The 16,390-nt window shown below is 46.3% G+C and overlaps 1 protein-coding gene across 3 annotated transcripts in view; it reads left to right on the top strand.

Moving 5' to 3' along the window:
* The window catches only part of SFMBT2 (Scm like with four mbt domains 2), a 78,140-nt gene that overhangs the window by 50,978 nt on the left and 10,772 nt on the right, over nt 1-16,390 (top strand). For all 3 annotated transcript variants that reach the window (XM_081209921.1, XM_081209922.1, XM_081209920.1), the window contains 6 exons: nt 3,189-3,315; nt 6,448-6,561; nt 10,479-10,521; nt 11,810-11,880; nt 14,285-14,424; nt 15,766-15,875. In XM_081209921.1, coding sequence (XP_081066047.1) covers nt 3,189-3,315; nt 6,448-6,561; nt 10,479-10,521; nt 11,810-11,880; nt 14,285-14,424; nt 15,766-15,875 — 605 coding nt within the window. The remainder of the gene's footprint in view (nt 1-3,188; nt 3,316-6,447; nt 6,562-10,478; nt 10,522-11,809; nt 11,881-14,284; nt 14,425-15,765; nt 15,876-16,390) is intronic.

The raw sequence follows: 16,390 nt of genomic DNA, 5'->3' as shown, positions 1-16,390 counted from the left end.
ACCAGCACTTTGAATTGTGCTCGGAAACGTACCAGAAGCCAGTGTAGGTCTTTCAAGACCGGTGTTATGTGGTCTCGATGTAGTCCCAAGCAACATCTGCAGGCCACTACATTGGTTACCCCTGCTAGGGAGCATTCAGAAGTTTTGTTTCCCCGAGCGCAGGAAACTGCCTGACACCGAGTTGGTCCATTGGACTCCGTTGCCCTGGTGTCGTCTACTCTGAAGGACAGCTCCAGGCAGAGACAAACCATTGCTGATCCTCCTTCCCAAGATCCTTTTCAAGTGGAAACTTTGTGGATGGGACTCAGAACTGGGTGGAGTTGCCTAGAGTTCCCCTTCGAGGAGGAGTTGGAGGAAAAATAGGAGCAGAGTAGGAAACATAGGGACCTTCCTTATACCTGGTCCATCCAGGTCAGTGCTGTCTACACGGACTGGCAGCCACTCTCCTGGGCTTCGGGTAGGGGGCATCCCCAGTCCCACTTGCAGGTGTCAGAGATTGAAACAGGGAGCTTCTACATCTGGGATCCCCAAACTCGGCCCTCCAGCTGTTTCAGGACTACAACTCCCATCATCCCTAACTAACAGGGCCAGTAGTCAGGGATGATGGGAATTGTAGTCCCAAAACAGCTGGAGGGCTGAGTTTGGGGGTGCCTGTTCTACATGATTGGCTGGCGCTTCACCAATGAGCTTCAGGTTCTGCCTTCTCTTGGTCAGCTGTTAGGATTCTATAATCATTTCCCTCTCTCTTATTTGAGGGTAAAAAAAGCTCTTCTTCTCACTCCTTGCTTCCCTTGCCACCTGTAGCTTGAGTTTTCCTGTCCTGTAAAGCTGGGCTGCATTATCTCTGCCCGTTCTTGAGAAGCTCCTTCCTTTCTGTTTCTTACAGTAAGATTGTGGGAGAGAAATTTGAGTCCGTTCATCTTTCAGTGAGCACCCACCTAATTTGTACTTCCCAGACCACATTTTCGCTTCTTATAATTTTGTGAGGCAGTTCGCCAACCAAAGAACGGTCACAGAAATGCGTATTAGGGCAAACTAACATTGAAAAACGCATTATATTAGGGGAAATGGCTTGCAGGAAGTGTTTGCGTCAAGAGAAACCTGTAGCTTTGTCAAATATAAAATCACAGTGTAGCTTTGCTGTCTAATCCATCACAGAAATGTTGCAAGGCGATAAGGTAACTGATTTGAGTGTTTTAAAACAACTGGCCATTATTTGACAAAATATGAAAGGTCAAAATGCACATGAATTTTTGTGCCGGTGTGGTTGTTTGTTTTGTAAAACTTTTTCAAACCAGTGAAGGAACGGGGCAAAATGAACTTGACACTTGGAACAAGTGAGAAACTTAGTGGAACCAAAGTGGTCAGATTATTCCATCCACATCAATGCATGTCCTTTTTAAAAGAATATTCAGCTGCTCACTTAGTCACCGTCAGTTTATTTATACATACCACACTTTCCACGAATACATTTCTGCTCAAAATGATTCATGGAAAATTAACAGCCTAAATAAAAACCCATAGTGCTATAACATAATGCTTAACAGCTCCTCAGTGAACACTTTGTTCTATTATATCAGAACTGTTATTGAGCATAGAGCTAAGATATCGAATACCTTTGCAGTCCAAGGAAGCCTCAAAGCTGTTGGCATTGGGGCTTAGCAACCCCCCCCCAAAAAAACCCCTTCAAAACTTTAATGGTGCTAAGAATTGCTAGGAGACCCCTGTTCCCCTCACAGAATTTCAGTTCCCAGAGTTCCCTGGGAAGAGGGATCGATTGGTTGATAAACCAATGATGTTCACCTGTCTCATTTTGCCCATGAGGAATTGGCACTCTATGAGGGTTGCTCTAAGAGCAACACTCAGCACCTTAAATGGGGGGGGGGATGACTACACTTCCCAGGATTCTTTGCGGGGAAACTCAGCCAGATGGGCGGGGTATAAATAAATTATTATTATTATTATTATTATTATTATTATTATTATTATTATTATTATTAGCAGCAGCTATTTAAAGTGGTGCAATAGTGTTTTAAATGTCTGGTGCTCAAAAGGTCAGGAATTACCCTTAAAGTTCTTCTGGTAACAGCCATTGCATGAAGGCAACTATGGCAGGCGTGTGGGTATAATTTATATATATATTATTTATTTGGACACAGTTTTGGATTTCGGCCGAACGTGGCTCTTTCCAGTTTTCCCTTTAGCAAGCCGCATGAGATCCTCTTCAAATCAGTCCCCATTAATCTCTGCACTCTTTTAAGCGGCCTTGCACGGTGGTGATTTATGAATGTCTTATTAACGAAGTTCAGGTTACAGACCCTCAACATTTAATGGCTTTGCTTTTAGCCTGCATGCAGTAGGAACTGGTGCACCTTCAATGGTTCAGGATCAATATTTTTTAGCCATTCTCTCTCCCCCGCCCTCCATCAGAGGTAAATCTCAATATCTATCAAATGAGCACCACAAAACAACTTGAGGATTGTACTATATTCTGTCATTTGTTCAGTTGAGGAAATATTACATTGGTGACAAAGGCCAAGCGATTGTATGGCGAGGGCCAGCTTCTCAGATCAAACGTAAATTTCGTGCTTGGAAGCATTGACACATCTCAATCATTTGGTTAAAGGTAAAGGGACCCCTGACCATTAGGTCCAGTCGTGGCCGACTCTGGGGTTGCGGCGCTCATCTCGCTTTACTGGCCGAGGGAGCCGGCGTACAGCTTCCGGGTCATGTGGCCAGCATGACTAAGCCACTTCTGGCGAACCAGAGCAGTGCACAGAAACACTGTTTACCTTCCCGCCGGAGCGGTACCTATTTATCTACTTGCACTTTGACGTGCTTTCAAACTGCTAGGTTGGCAGGAGCAGGGACTGAGCAATGGGAGCTCACCCCATCGCGGGGATTCGAACTGCCGACCTTCTGATTGGCAAGTCCTAGGCTCTGTGCTTTAACCCACCGTGCCACCCTGTCATCCTTTGGTTAGTTATTTGTAATTGCAGTTCTTGCAGTTATCAACAAAAACATTGAACACCTGTTGAACCAGAAGTGTTAGGGGAATGGACATATTCAAGATGAGCATCCAGCCCTCTTTTAAGCTGCCGTCAATGTCCTGAAAACTAGACAAAGCGCTGCTATCTGCACAAGGGCCAAAGGGTACAAAACTAAGGCTATGTGGCTGCCTCTTTCAGGTATCCTTCAGCCGAGGCTTTACGAAAAACATGAAGCTAGAAGCCGTGAACCCTAAGAACCAGGCTGAAATCTGTGTGGCTTCCGTCATCTCAGTAAAAGGGAGGTTAATGTGGCTCCGCTTGGAAGGTAAGTTAGAATATCTATTACCGTGTTTTTTGCTCCATAAGACGCACTTCTTTCTTCCTAAAAAGTAAGGGGAAATGTCTGTGCGTCTTATGGAGTGAATGCGTGGTCCCTGGAGCCAAATTGCCCAGGGGCAAAAAGCAGATTTTGAAAGAGGGAAGTGGGTGTTGAAACAAAGCTGCTGATTGTTTGCCAATCGGGGAGAGAGATAAGGGACACTAGAGATAAAGGAGGCTGCCTGGGAGTGGGGAGGTAAAGACAGCAAACTTACAAAGGGGGGAAACAGGAAGACTAAAGCAGTAAGGAGAGAAATTAGAAGAGGAGGAGGAGCAAAAAACTGCTCCAGCTAAGGAAAAGACACTAAGGCAAACAAGAGGGAAGGGAGTGTTGAAAGGAAACAGCTGATCAGTGGGATCGAAAGAGAGATAAGGGACGCTAGCGGAAGCTGCCTGGGAGGGGGGAGGTAAAAGCCCATGGATCCTCAGGATTTTTGCATTGGGTCACCCCAAATTCACCATCAGATCACGTAGCATGTCCATGGCTACAGCCTGCACCAAGAAAATACCGTATTTTTCGCTCTATAACACGCACCTGACCATAACACGCACATCGTTTTTAGAGGAGGAAAACAAGGGAAAAAATATTCTGAATGAAACAGTGGACGTATCATTTTTGTGCTTCATGCTGTGGCCACAGACATGTGATCTGATGGTGAATTTGGGGTGACCCAATGCAAAAATCCTGAGAATCCCTGTGGATCCATGCTTTGTAACCACGTTTTTGCACCATTGCAGCCCCAGGCAACAGTGGGTGCGTGATTTTTTTTTTTGGGGGGGGGGACAGGCTGTAGCCATGGACATGCTATGTGCTCTGATGGTGAATTTTGGCTGACCCAATGCAAAGATCCTGAGGATCCATGTGGATCCATGCTTTGTAACCACGTTTTTGCACCATTGCAGCCCCAGGCAACAATGGGTGTGTGATTTTGGGGGGGCAGGCTGTAGCCATGGACATGCTGTGTGCTCTGATGGTGAATTTGGGGTGACCCAATGCAAAGATCCTGAGGATCCATGTGGATCCATGCTTTGTAACCACATTTTAAGTGGGGAGGGAAGGAAAAACACAGAAGGCTAAGAATGCAGGAGAGGGCTATAACGTGAGGAAAGGAAGGCAAAAGTTTCCCCCCATCCACCCACCCAAGCCAGCCAGCGTGCGCTCTCTCTCTCTCTCTCTCCCTCCCACCAGCATGACAGAAGAAAGCATTTTAACTGCATTAAGAACTATTTAGCAGCGAAACCTAAGCTTTGCCATCCCTTAAGAGGTACAGACACTGTAATCTTCCAGATCGCATGAATTTACAGGCAAAACACTGTTTAAGGATTTCATCCTTTTAAATGGAAGAAAGCATATTTGAATGCTGTGTGTCTCCAAAAACAAAAAGCAGGAAGTCAAATCAGAATTTTAAGCCGAACCTGTAATCTCTCTTCCCTTCACAAACATTGTTCCCTCCGGAGCAGGGAGAGGATAGAGCGACGCTCTGCTCTCCTCTCTACTTGCCTGGAGGGGAGGGGCTTTCCCTGCTCTTTGTTTGGACGCTCTGCTCTCCTCTCTACTTGCCTGGAGGGGAGGGGCTTTCCCTGCTCTTTGTTCCGTTTGAGCAAACACAGCAACGAAACAGAGCAGGGTGGGCAGTAAGACCCTGAGGCAGAATGAAGGAAAGCAGCTTCCTGTCTCACGGAGCTCCCTTCTCCCTGAAGCGCGGTTTGATTTTTGCCTCATTTTTCGGCTCCAGGGACACACATTCGCTCCATAACACGCACAGACATTTCCCCTTCCTTTTTAGGAGCAAAAATCTGCGTGTTATAGAGCGAAAAATACGGTAATGCATCCACTGTTTCTTGGGGCTGCAATGGTGCAAAAAATGTGGTTACAAAGCATGGATCCACATGGATCCTCAGGATTTTTGCATTGGGTCACCCCAAATTCACCATCAGATCCTCCTCCAAAAACTAGGTGCGTCTTATGGAGCAAAAAATACGGTATGTTTTGTAGTTTTCAATGCGCGGCGGCGGCCTTATAGGCTTAGGGCGTGGGTCGGCAACAGAGCACCCATGGGCAGCCATACGCCCTCAGAGGCCTTCACTGGTGCCTGTGGGATTCTGTAGAAATTGGGCTTGAAGGAAGAAGCACGAGGAAGCCTTCTGTCAACTGTTGTGCAATGTATACTTCTGGGATATTTTACTTTGGATAAAGAATACCTGCAAGATACTCACTTGCAGAGTAGAAAAGAAGGCTTTGTTTAATCTTAATTGTGGTGGGGAGATCTCAGCTGGGGAGGAAGGAGTCAGCACACACCCCACTGCGCCACGTTAGGGGGTATTTTTACTAGTTGTCGTTAAAGAAGAAGAAGCTGCCATTTTGTCTGACTCGACTGGTGGCGCCGAAACTATGTTTGCTGCGGAGCTGATCTCTTAGCTGGGCTCCCTGCACCTCCTTGTCCTGCTTTGTCTCCTCCTCCCCCCAAACCCCAATCACCACTTTAGCAGCGTTATTTTCAGCTGAATTGTTTCCAGGTTGGGCCCAAGATTGTAAGCGGTGATTGGCTGCTTGATTGTTGGGGAGGGGGGAGAGATGCCTAAAATCGCTCAGCTGTCGGAACGAAGTGAGAGCGGTTGTGTTCTGCGTTCTGGTGGGTGAGCGATTTTAGGCAAACTCCCCCCCCCCCCAACAATTAAGCAGCCAATCGCGGCCTACAATCTCGGGCTCGCGCCACAAAACCATTCGCGTGTCCCCCCTCAGCACTACCCGTGTATAAATTTTGAACCTCATTTTTGGGTCAAAGAAGCTCATCTTATACACAGAAAAATATGGTATTGTGATGTTGGCATCTGTATATGTAACCTGAATGCTGTTGTGCTAGCACCCTCTCTCTCTATATATAAATATAGATATATATATATCAGAATTTTTTAAATGCAGCAGCCTTGTTTATCTTTAGGGCCTCATATGATGAAAGGATATTTTGGAACAGAGAGATTATTCCTTGCTGCATGTCTTACCCTTTTGAGATGGAGGAGACGACTTCTGCTGCCGCCTTCCTGGCTTTCAAATGGCATAATAAATTTGCTTTTATAGGTTCACAGGTGCCCGCTTCAGAATACATCGTCGATGTGGAGTCGATGAACATATTCCCAGTTGGCTGGTGTGAAGCAAATGCTTACAAGCTCTCGGCGCCACATAAAGCCGTGTGTAAGTACATGAAAGAGCAAAATTTGGGCTGTTAACCTTTACTGTGTTGTTTCAGCAGCGAGGCCTTAGTTGGCGGAAGGCGAAGTGATTCGGCAAGCTTCCGGGCTGTTGCTGCTTTCATAGAATCATAGAGTTGGAATAGACCACAAGGGCCATCGAGTCCAACCCCCTGCCAAGCAGGAAACACCATCAGAGGGAGAGGGATGAGGACTCCAGGAGGGAGAGGGATGGGAGAGGGATGAGGATGGGAGAGGGATGAGGATGAGTACTCCAGGAGGGAGAGGGATGCAGTCACAGCCTTGCAAATTGTGCGATTATAGTTGGTTGGGAACCTGGCACAGCAAAACCCACTTCTGTTGATGCAGCCTAGAATAGCATTAGCTTTTTTTTGCTGCTGCATCACCCTGTTGACTCATGTTAAGCTTGTGGTCCACCAAGACCCCAGTATCCTTTTCACATATACAGTGGTACCTTGGTTCTCAAATTTAATCCCTTCTGGAAGTCTGTTCCAAAACCAAAGCATTCCAAAACCAAGGTGCGCTTTCCCATAAAAAGTAATGCAAAACGGATTGATCCGTTCCAGACTTTTAAAAACAACCCCTAAAACAGCAATTTAACATGAAATTTACTTTCTAACAAGACCATTGATCCATAAAATGAAAGCAAGAAACAATGTACTGCAGTCACACAATCAATCCGTAGCTGAACTGGGTTCCACACAATCACAAAAACAAAACAAAAAGTGCTGCAAAAACAAAAACACGAAATAGATAGCAAAAAGAGACCCCTCAGCGTGGCACTCAAAATAGAAGTGTGGCTCTCAAATTGGAAGCATAACATTCAAATCGGAAGTATAACACTCAAATTGGAAGCGTGGCACTCAAAACGGAGCACGTTCAGCTTTCGAAAAAAGTTCGCAATCCGGAACAATTACTTCTGGGTTTGCAGAGTTTGGGTTCCAAGTTGTTTGAGTACCAAGACATTTGCAAACCAAGGTACTACTGTACTGCTAGTAAGTCAGGTGCCCCTCTGATATATACTCAGAGTCGCAAAGTGATTTCATGCTCTTTATTCAGCTCATAGTGGTGAGGAGGAATGAATGGAAGTCCCCTCAAAGTATCTGCTTTATATACATTATTTACACAATGGGCTGCACATGATTGGCTAATTCTGGAATTGTACTGTAAGCCAATCAGGTTGTGGATTCACTTATATCTGGAGCATGATTGGGTGGTTCCTGCCAACCAATCATACTGCTGCATTGTTCTAGGACCAATCAGACTGCTTCAGTTTGGATCCTATTCAACTCAGTACATAACACCCTCCATCCTATATTTGTGCAACTGGTTCATCCTGCCTATGTGCAGGACTTGACATTTGTCCCTATTGAAATTCCTTTTGTTCGTTTGGGCCCAGTTCTCCAGCAGCCCCAAAGATGGATCTCTCACCTCAACCCTAGCTTGACCCCGTGGGGCTGCATTTCCCTAGGCGCCTACTCCTTGAGTAAAGAAAAAAATCGTCTCATGGGAGCAGGCTGACAACTGTATTTTAAAATACATTGTTGGGGAATAAGGTGGTTGAAAACAATGAGAAGGAACTATGGGCTCTATTAGTTTGCTGTTTGGTGGGTCAGGATGGGACATAGCTTGCCTGTTGAATGTAAAATACAGAATGGAACAAATGGCAAACCTTCCACAGAAATTTTTCAGGTCATGTTGGAAAATACGAAGAGCAAAACACAAAAAATCAAGGAGCTATCCCCAATTTGGGAGAACACAACAGAGGCAGCAGTACACAGCCTTCATTGCTATTAATACATTAAGTGAATAAAGACACCAGGGGTAATCAAGCATGCAAAATCCAGCAGCGTAATAAGATTGTTGGTGGATTATTATTATTAAAGTACAGGTCCTGTAAAAGCAAGATGAGTGATCCTGTGGAGAGTCTTTCAGCCTGCTTCTTAATGAAGCTGAAGCCTAATTGTTTGCTTCACACACAGTTAAGCAAGCCGGCATTTAATATCTCAGTCAGTGCAGTTATGCCAAAGAGGTGTCCATGTTACTGGGGCTGCGTATACAAACAGCTACAACTCCCAGCACCCTTAGGAAACTATATTTCCCAGAATTAGGGGGTAGCCAGATGCTTTAATAATAATAATAATTATAATACAGTCGTACCTTGTTTTGCTGCCCCGGCCACTAGCCGAAAAGGACGCAGAGCAAAGTGCTGCATCTGTGCATGCACACGGAGCGTTTTGTGCTTCTGCACATGCGCAAAGCGCAATTTAGCGCTTCTGCGTGAGCGGCAAACCCAGAAATAACCTGTTGCAGCATTTCCGGGTTTGCCGCGGAGGTTCGCCGGAATGGACGCTAGACAAGGCGGATGTTCATGGAGGTATTACTGTAATAATAATGATAATAATAATAATAATTTATTACTTAAAGCCCATCCATCTGGGTGACATCTGCTGGGAGGGCGTTCCACAGGGCAGGCACCACTACTGAGAAGGCCCTCTGCCTGGTTCCCTGTAGCCTCACTTCTCACAGTGAGGGAACCGCCAGAAGGCCCTCGGAGCTGGACCTCAGTGTCCGGGCTGAACGATGGGGGTGGAGACCCTCCTTCAGATATACTGGGCCGAGGCCGTTTAGGGCTTTCAAGGTCAGCACCAACACTTTGAATTGTGCTCGGAAACTTTAAAAGTTTGGTGTGTGCATACAGCCTAATTTGCAGCCCGCATAACACCTGGTATGCAGTGTGAACTTCATTGTGTGTGATAGCATTATGTTAAGATCATCAGTGAAAATTCTCAAAGGATAATTTTTTGGCTCCGAAACCGGAGAGTGGGAGATTTGGGGCAGGTGCAGCGAACATGGACGTTGCTGATATTTTGGAGTCCCCTGATGTTACTCTTAGAATCATAGAATCATAGAATCATGGAGTTGGAATAGACCACAAGGGCCATCGAGTCCAACCCCCTGCCAAGCAGGAAACACCATCAGAGCACTCCTGACATATGGTTGTCAAGCCTCTGCTTAAAGACCTCCAAAGTAGGAGACTCCACCACACTCCTTGGCAGCAAATTCCACTGTCAAACAGCTCTTACTGTCAGGAAGTTCTTCCTAATGTTTAGGTGGAATCTTCTTTCTTGTAGTTTGGATCCATTGCTCCGTGTCCGCTTCTCTGGAGCAGCAGAAAACAACCTTTCTCCCTCCTCTATGTGACATCCTTTTATATATTTGAACATGGCTATCATATCACCCCTTAACCTCCTCTTCTCCAGGCTAAACATGCCCAGCTCCCTTAGCCGTTCCTCATAAGGCATCGTTTCCAGGCCTTTGACCATTTTGGTTGCCCTCCTCTGGACACGTTCCAGTTTGTCAGTGTCCTTCTTGAATTGTGGTGCCCAGAACTGGACACAGTACTCCAGGTGAGGTCTGACCAGAGCAGAATACAGTGGCACTATTACTTCCCTTGATCTAGATGTTATACTCGTGTTTGAACGAAGAGTGGAATAGAAATGCTAACCAAAGCCTAACAAAACGCCTGGAGGGCCACAGGTTCCCCATCGGTGCCTAGCACAGTGCAGTTAATAAAATCGACAGCTGTTTGTTGTAACCACTGCATTGATCTTCCATGTTCAGAGGCAGAACCTATTTGGGTGCCAAACCCTTGGAGGTTTGTGGAGGGTCAGGTTGGCCTTGTAAACTTCTCCACCAGGTCTACTTGGCTATGTTTGGGGACCAAATGAACTTCTAATTTGATCCAGCAAAGCAGTTATTATGTGCTCGGGGGGGGGGGGGGAATCTGGTCTTTCTTGCAGATTTGAAGTCCCCCCCCCCCGCCGAGAACAGAATCTGTTAGACATTTACAAGCCTGCATTACCAAAATTGTGTTGTTCTCGCTCTCTCGCTCTGCAGTGCAAAGGAAGAGGAAGATTGCCGTCGTGCAGCCCGAGAAGCAGTAAGTAGGCACTTAAAATGTAAATAACACAGCAGCTTTAATATGTAAATAATAAATAAGATTTGCAGCTAAGCCGAACGGCAGTCGTGCTGAAGCTTACAGCACAGGGCGTGCATAGATATTCTCCTTAAAACGATGCCTGTGCGCATGGTCAGAATGCGCATTGTCTGACTTGGGTGAGCACAGGTTTGCGTGTTTTCATCTGCAGATCTTAAGGGGATGTCTAAAAAAAACCCTCATGTATTGGTTGTGTCTGAATGGGCAGGTGGGGTGGGTGGGCAGAATTTGATCCCCCTACCCACCTTGTGGGACACGGGTGGCGCTGTGGGTTAAACCACTGAGCCTCTTGGGCTTGCCGATCAGAAGGTCGGCGGTTCGAATCCCCGCGACAGGGTGAGCTCCCATTGCTCGGTCCCTGCTCCTGCCAACCTAGCAGTTCGAAAGCACCTCAAAGTGCAAGTAGATAAATAGGTACCACTCTGGTGGGAAGGTAAACGGCGTTTCCATGCGCTTCTCTGGTTCGCCAGAAGCGGCTTAGTCATGCTGGCCACATGACCCGGAAGCTGCACGCCAGCTCCCTCAGCCAGTAAAGCAAGATGAGCGCCGCAGCCCCAGAGTCGGCCACGACTGGACCTAATGGTCAGGGGTCCCTTTACCTTTACCTTTACCCACCTTGTGTCAGGGACTTGAGCCTGCTGATACTCTCCTTGGTGGGGAAAGTGGGGCGGTATACCATTTGGAGACCAGAGCAGGTTTAAGTCTCTTGTGTTAATTCACAATTCCATAAACAACTTAAGCCCAGCATACCTTTACAGCTCCCTGATTCTTTATGCTCCACCTCGATTGCCGAGATCTGTTAATGGGGTGTCCTCCATGTCTCTGGGGTTCCAGGGACCCAAGCTTTTAGTGTGCGGAACTCCTGGCCACTAGAAACTTCCTGGGATTTGTTCCTGCTTTCTTTAAGACATCTTTTTTAAAAACGGTACTGTGTAGACAGGCCCTTGAAACATGATTAAAAAACAAAACATTAGCCAGTCTTTTTTTATGTCGTTGTAGCACTGACTTTTTTATGTTATAGAGTGCCTTGTTAGATTTGCTATGAAAGTGCAGTTTGTCACCGTACAGATAAAATAAATAATAATAATAACGTAAGGGAACATAACTCGTAACCTTAACATTGGAAATGTGAAGAGGCCGCAATGAATAAATATGACGTCTTTTCGACAGGCAGCCCTGATCCATCCTCAGGTTTCACAGAATTTAAATGTAGGTTTTTGTCATCCATCAGGTTACCACACGGAGAGCCTGTGGAGAAAAAAATTCACGAGCCATGCATGCTTCCACAGACAGACGCAATAGGTGAGTTTTTTGGGTGCTGTTAAATGAACCTTGTGGGCATGGAAGCAATTACATCAGGGTTGGAGAACTTGTGGCCTTTTAGACATTGTTGGACTACAGATCCCAGTGTCCCCTGCCAGCATAGCCAATGGTCAGGAATAATGGGAGTTGTAGTCTTATAGCATCTGGGAAGCAGCAAGGTTCTTCATCTGTGCTTTACATGAATCCTGACCATTATGGGCACCACTGTACCACCATTAAATGTTCCTGTAATTAGCATTTTAATTTTGGCTCACTCCTCAGATTTAGCACTCGTGGCTAAATCTGTGGGTTAAACCACAGAGCTTAGGACTTGCCAATCAGAAGGTCGGCAGTTCGAATCCCTGCGACGGAATGAGCTCCCGTTGCTCGGTCCCTGCTCCTGCCAACCTAGCAGTTCGAAAGCACGTCAAAGTGCAAGTAGATAAATAGGTACCACTCCGGCAGGCAGGTAAACGCGTTTCCGTGTGCTGCTCTGCTTCGCCAGAAGCGGCTTAGTCATGCTGGCCACATGACCCGGAAGCTGTGCGCTGGCTCCCTCGGCCAATAAAGTGAGATGAGCGCCGCAACCCCAGAGTCAGTCACAACTGGACCTAATGGTCAGGGGTCCCTTTACCTTTACCTTTAGGACCTCAAAATGGGGCAGACATCTGCCCCCTCTATCACCTGTATTGCAGATATTAATATTGCACAACTTGAAGCAATAGGATGACTCCTCTTGGATGAACAAAAACTGACTCCTCTTGGAATAAAAAATTGTTCAGACCCAAAATATGGTTTCAAAGCTTTACCAACAGAACTTCTTTCAAAACATAATAATCAATGTTGCATCCAAAGAGTCGTGTAATATCATGAGCATGTCAGGCACAGGTTCATCTTCTTGCAAATTTGAAATAGCTCCAAGCAGAACTAAAATCAAAAGTCTGCCTCTCTCCACTAGCCTCTCTCCGTTAGCCTGGAACTGTTTTCTGTGCAGAAGAGACCTCATAATCACATCCTTTGCTCTATGTGGCTCCCAGAGAAAGACTCAAAGGCCTTCGAAATGGAGATTTGCAACTGAATAACCCTCTCCTGTGATCTAAAGTTAAGCACCACATTGAGAGCTAGCGGAGAACATCCTATGTGCGTTATCAACCCATTTAGGTGCTCAGAGAGCTCTTCTTAGCTTCAGTGGAATTTCCCCAACCAGCAGTAGACATATAGAGCATACCCAGAGTTATTTTCCATTTCAGTGCACAATTCAGCATTTATACTTCACAACCTGCCCCAGCTATGAGGACAGCCCCTGTCACACTCACTCAGAGAGAGAAGCTTTTCGCACCTCTGTTCAGAGCAGACGGGAGGGAAGGTGTATAATCCTGGCATCCAGTGAAATGTGGGTGTGTTTAAGGGGGTGTCTTCAATGTAGGAGAAGCTGAGCCAGTGCAAAGAGGAATAGCAAACAGTTGCTGGTACATTTTGGAGGGGATATTTCCTGAGGCCTTTCAAGGGCACTGTAGGAGGTACTGGGGGTGGGACAGTGGTGCCCACGGGCTCCAGATTGGCAGTCCTAGTTGCTTGTTCTTCTTGCCAATATGCTGGATGATGATGATGATGATGATGATGATAACAACAACAACAATTTATTACTTATACCCCACCCATCTAGCTGGGTTTCCCAAGCCACTCTGGGCGGCTTCCAACAGAATATTAAAATACAATAACCGATTAAACATTAAAAGCTTCCCTAAAGAGGGCTGCCTTCAGATGCCTTCTGTAAGTCTAGTACAGTGGTACCTCGGGTTAAGTACTTAATTCGTTCCGGAGGTCCATTCTTAACCTGAAACTGTTCTTAACCTGAAGCACCACTTTAGCTAATGGGGCCTCCCGCTGCCGCCACGCCACCGGAGCACGATTTCTGTTCTTATCCTGAAGTAAAGTTCTTATCCTGAAGCTCCATTTCTGGGTTAGCGGAGTCTGTAAGCTGAAGCGTATGTAACCTGAAGTGTATGTAACCCGAGGTACCACTGTAGTTGTTTTCCTCTTTGACATCTGGTGGGAGGGCTTTCCACAGGGCGGGTGCCACTACCGAGAAGGCCCTCTGTCTGGTTCCCTGTAACCTCTCTTCTCGCAATGAGGGAACGGCCAGATAGCCCTCAGCGCTGGATCTCAGTGTCCGGGCAGAACGATGGGGGTGGAGACACTCCTTCAGGTATACTGGGCTGAGGCCGTTTAGGGCTTTAAAGGTCAGCACCAACACTTTGAACTGTGCTCGGAAACGTACTAAGAGCCACTGTAGGTCTTTCAAGACCGGTGTTATATGGTCTCGGATGGTAGCTAGAAGAGAGAAAAAGTTGCTCAGTGAGGATGCAGGAGGAATGTTGGACCATGTGCTTCTTCTCCGCAGGTACCATCAATGGGAGATACAGCTGCCCTGCGCTGTTCATCAATCACCGCTGTTTCTCAGGACCACACCTGAACAAAGGAAGATTGGCCGAGCTGCCTCAGTCTGTTGGCCCGGGCAAGTGCGTGCTGGTTCTTAAAGAGGTGAGGGTTGTGTTGAAGGGATGGGGCCAAAATTCATAGAATTGGAAGGGACCACGAGGGTCATCTATTCCAACCCCCTGCAATGCAGGAATCTGTCTGCCCATTTGGGGCTCGAACCCACGACCTTGAGAGAAAGAATCTCGTGCTCCACCCACTGTGTTTCGTTTGGCCGGCCTTTTTATCCAAATGAATTTGTATCTCCTGGACTGAAACAACATGATTTTCCTTATGGGTCCTTCATTGCTCTCAAAAAATCTTTTCTCTCAGGCCGTCGGCTAATTAAATAATCCATGGCCTTTTAAAATGTGTTGGGCGTGTGTGTGTTAATGTTTTTGTTTAAAAATGTTATGCATTTTTGTGGTTTTATATTGTAAACCACCCTGCGATCCTCGGGTGAAGGGCAGTCTAGAAACCGTCATCTTGCAATACTGTTCTCGGCTCAAAAAGTGCACCAAACTGCATTTTAAAAGAATTGTATTTGGGGATGAAATGTGTCTAAAAAGGCATATATAAATATCCAACTCAATATTAATCTTTGGGTGGATTAATGCAGAAACAGAAGGAAGATTGACCTTTCCAACTCGGCCATTCCATGATTCTTTTTTTTAATATATATTTTTATAATTTTTTTTAAACATATCTTTTTCAACAAATATAAAACATACTTTTATATCTTATACAGGGTGTGTTTTTTTACTTCCATGAATCTCATCTGAAAATTTTGCAATCTTTTCCACTTAATTTACATTTCTTAATGTCACTATTACATTTAATTATCATAACTAATGTCTCCCTCCTTATCTTCTTTGCAATATTTCATATATTCCTCCTTACAAAACTTCTTGTAGTCCTACTAGCGTAATTTGTTGATTACAGTTGCTCTTCAAATAGTTCCATTCCATGATTCTAAAGGTAAAGATAAAGGGACCCCTGACCATTGGGTCCAGTCGTGGCCGACTCTGGGGTTGCGACGCTCATCTCGCTTTATTGGCCGAGGAAGCCGGCGTACAGCTTCCGGGTCATGTGGCCAGCATGACTAAGCCACTTCTGGCGAACCAGAGCAGCGCACAGAAATGCCGTTTGCCTTCCCGCCGGAGTGGTACCTATTTATCTACTTGCACTTTGACATGCTTTCGAACTGCTAGGTTGGCAGGAGCAGGGACTGAGCAACGGGAGCTCACCCCGTCATGGGGATTCGAACCGGCAACCTTCTGATCGGCAAGCCCTAGGCTCTGTGGTTTAACCCACAGCACCACCCACGTCCCTTCCATGATTCTAAGAAGTCCCAAATGCTATGATCTCTCTCTATCCTCCACCCTCCATTTTGCTTTCTTTGGGCAGGTCCTGAGCATGGTGATCAACTCTGCTTACAAACCCGGGAGTGTATTGCGGGAGCTGCAGCTTGTTGAAGACCCCAGGTGGAATTTCCAGGAGGAGACCCTCAAAGCAAAGTAAGGGATCCTTTCGCTTCCTCCTTTCAAACTTGGGGGTGGCGTTGAGCAGGGATGAGGGTCCGCTTTTCTGCTGTGATGAGGCTGGAGAAGACGCCCAGTCTGTTTGCTTCCATCCTCCCTCAATCCTGCTCGTTTGGAATCCATCCCTGGTGTGGCCGCAGGAGGGTGGGATTGAGAGCAGTGTGGCATAGCGGTTAGAGCGTCAGACTAGGTCCCTGGAGACCAGGGTTTGAACCCCAAAGGAAGCTTCAGTGGTAGTTATGTATGTGAGTGTTTTATACCCCACAGAAACTTCCTCTATGCTTCCCATCTACACCGGTTGGTTTTGCATTGTGTATTTGTACTGTATTCATTATCCATTCATTATCCTGAATGAGGTAACTGTGCCCCTGAAGGACCAAGTGCGCAGCCTGGGAGTCATTTTGGACTCACAGCTGTCCATGGAGGCGCAGGTCAATTCTGTGCCCAGGGCAGCTTTTTACCAGCTCCATCTGGTACGCAGGCTGAGACCC

The sequence above is a fragment of the Podarcis bocagei genome (assembly GCF_964188305.1).
Source record: "Podarcis bocagei genome assembly, chromosome: 10".
Classification (NCBI taxonomy): Eukaryota; Metazoa; Chordata; class Lepidosauria; order Squamata; family Lacertidae; genus Podarcis; species Podarcis bocagei.
The sequence above is the reverse complement of the archived record's forward strand: the minus strand, read 5'-3'. Positions and strand labels throughout refer to the sequence as shown.